This window comes from Cucurbitaria berberidis, assembly GCF_010015615.1.
Source record: "Cucurbitaria berberidis CBS 394.84 unplaced genomic scaffold K460scaffold_38, whole genome shotgun sequence".
NCBI lineage: Eukaryota > Fungi > Ascomycota > Dothideomycetes > Pleosporales > Cucurbitariaceae > Cucurbitaria > Cucurbitaria berberidis.
The window spans coordinates 1-1243 of NW_024468972.1; the positions used below are offsets into that span (position 1 = coordinate 1).

The 1243-nt window shown below is 29.0% G+C and overlaps 1 protein-coding gene across 1 annotated transcript; it reads left to right on the top strand.

The window, feature by feature from the left end:
* Positions 1-949: 949 nt before the first annotated feature.
* On the top strand, positions 950-1114 carry K460DRAFT_298068 (uncharacterized protein; the record flags this gene model as incomplete). The annotated part of the gene is made up of 1 exon (XM_040929752.1): positions 950-1114. One exon carries the CDS (start codon positions 950-952, stop codon positions 1112-1114), a length of 165 nt encoding a protein of 54 aa, XP_040782418.1.
* Between the last annotated feature and the right edge of the window lie 129 nt (positions 1115-1243).

Below are 1243 nucleotides of genomic sequence, written 5' to 3' on the forward strand. Positions count from 1 at the left end.
GTGAAAAAAAAGGATTTAGTTTCAACTTTAATATCTCTCAAAAGTGAGAAATAAATCTAACATTATTAAACCATTTAACTGTATTATTTAAAAATGGGATTGTTTCTAGACATTCAGAAGAAAATACTTATGAATTTAGATTAGGTGGAGTAAACAATTGTAAATATATCTTTTCTTATTTTGATAAATACACATTATATACTAAAAAGTCTTTATCCTATAAATTATGAAAAGATATTCACAATGATCTTGTTAATAAAAATCATTTAGATGAGTCAAAAAGACAAGAAATGATTGAAAGAGCTAAAATGATAAATAGATCAAATAATACAAACTCAAAATACTAGGGAAAAAAAGTCAAGGTTTAACGTGCAAGTTATGAAACTATAAAGACAGATGTAAAAAGATATAAGATCTGAAATAGTGAATATTATTATAAGAATATACCTTAGATTTAGTTAATATTCAGTTATTATTACTTGCAACTCTTAAGTTCAAGGTTTATAGGTTTCTATAAGGATTTGTTCAAAATTTATATATATTTATAAATATAAGGAAAAGTAATATGAATATTAGCGATACTAGTGTTAACGGTCAATAAATTTCTCATTTAAAGACCGTCGGTTATTTAAGTGACCGCTACAGACTGGTTCACTGGTAGGTGTCTGAAATGATGCTTAATGTACAGTCGGTTTCTTCTATCATTTATGAATGATACACAAGCCCGGAGTTTAAACTACCGGTACCTGGATTTAACAAGAGAATACAAATAAGTTAAATTTGAAGAAATGGATTCTTCGGACATCCAGAGGTTACATATGTAGGCCTCTTAATGTTGCTGTTTGCTGGGACCCCTTGTATATGTTCTAAATACTTCTTCTTAATTGGCACAAATACAGAATACGTAAAAAAGTTAGAACTAAGGAAATCAGCAGGTAACACTTTTTATATGAAAAATGGAACCTCAGAGGCTATACGCAACAGGGTAGTAAATTCAGAAAATGTAAAACGTGTGTCTGATCACGTTCCTAGACATTTGAAACCTCTAAATGATGAACAATTAGGTCATTATCTAGCAGGATTAATAGACGGGTATGGTCAATTTTCAGATTGAGGTTTAACCATTTCATTTACATCTGAAGATGCATCTTTAGCTTATTATATAAAAACACAAATAGGTTATGGTCGTGTATGAAAGAGTAGATATTTTACATACCACTTAAATGTAGAAAATGGAATAGGT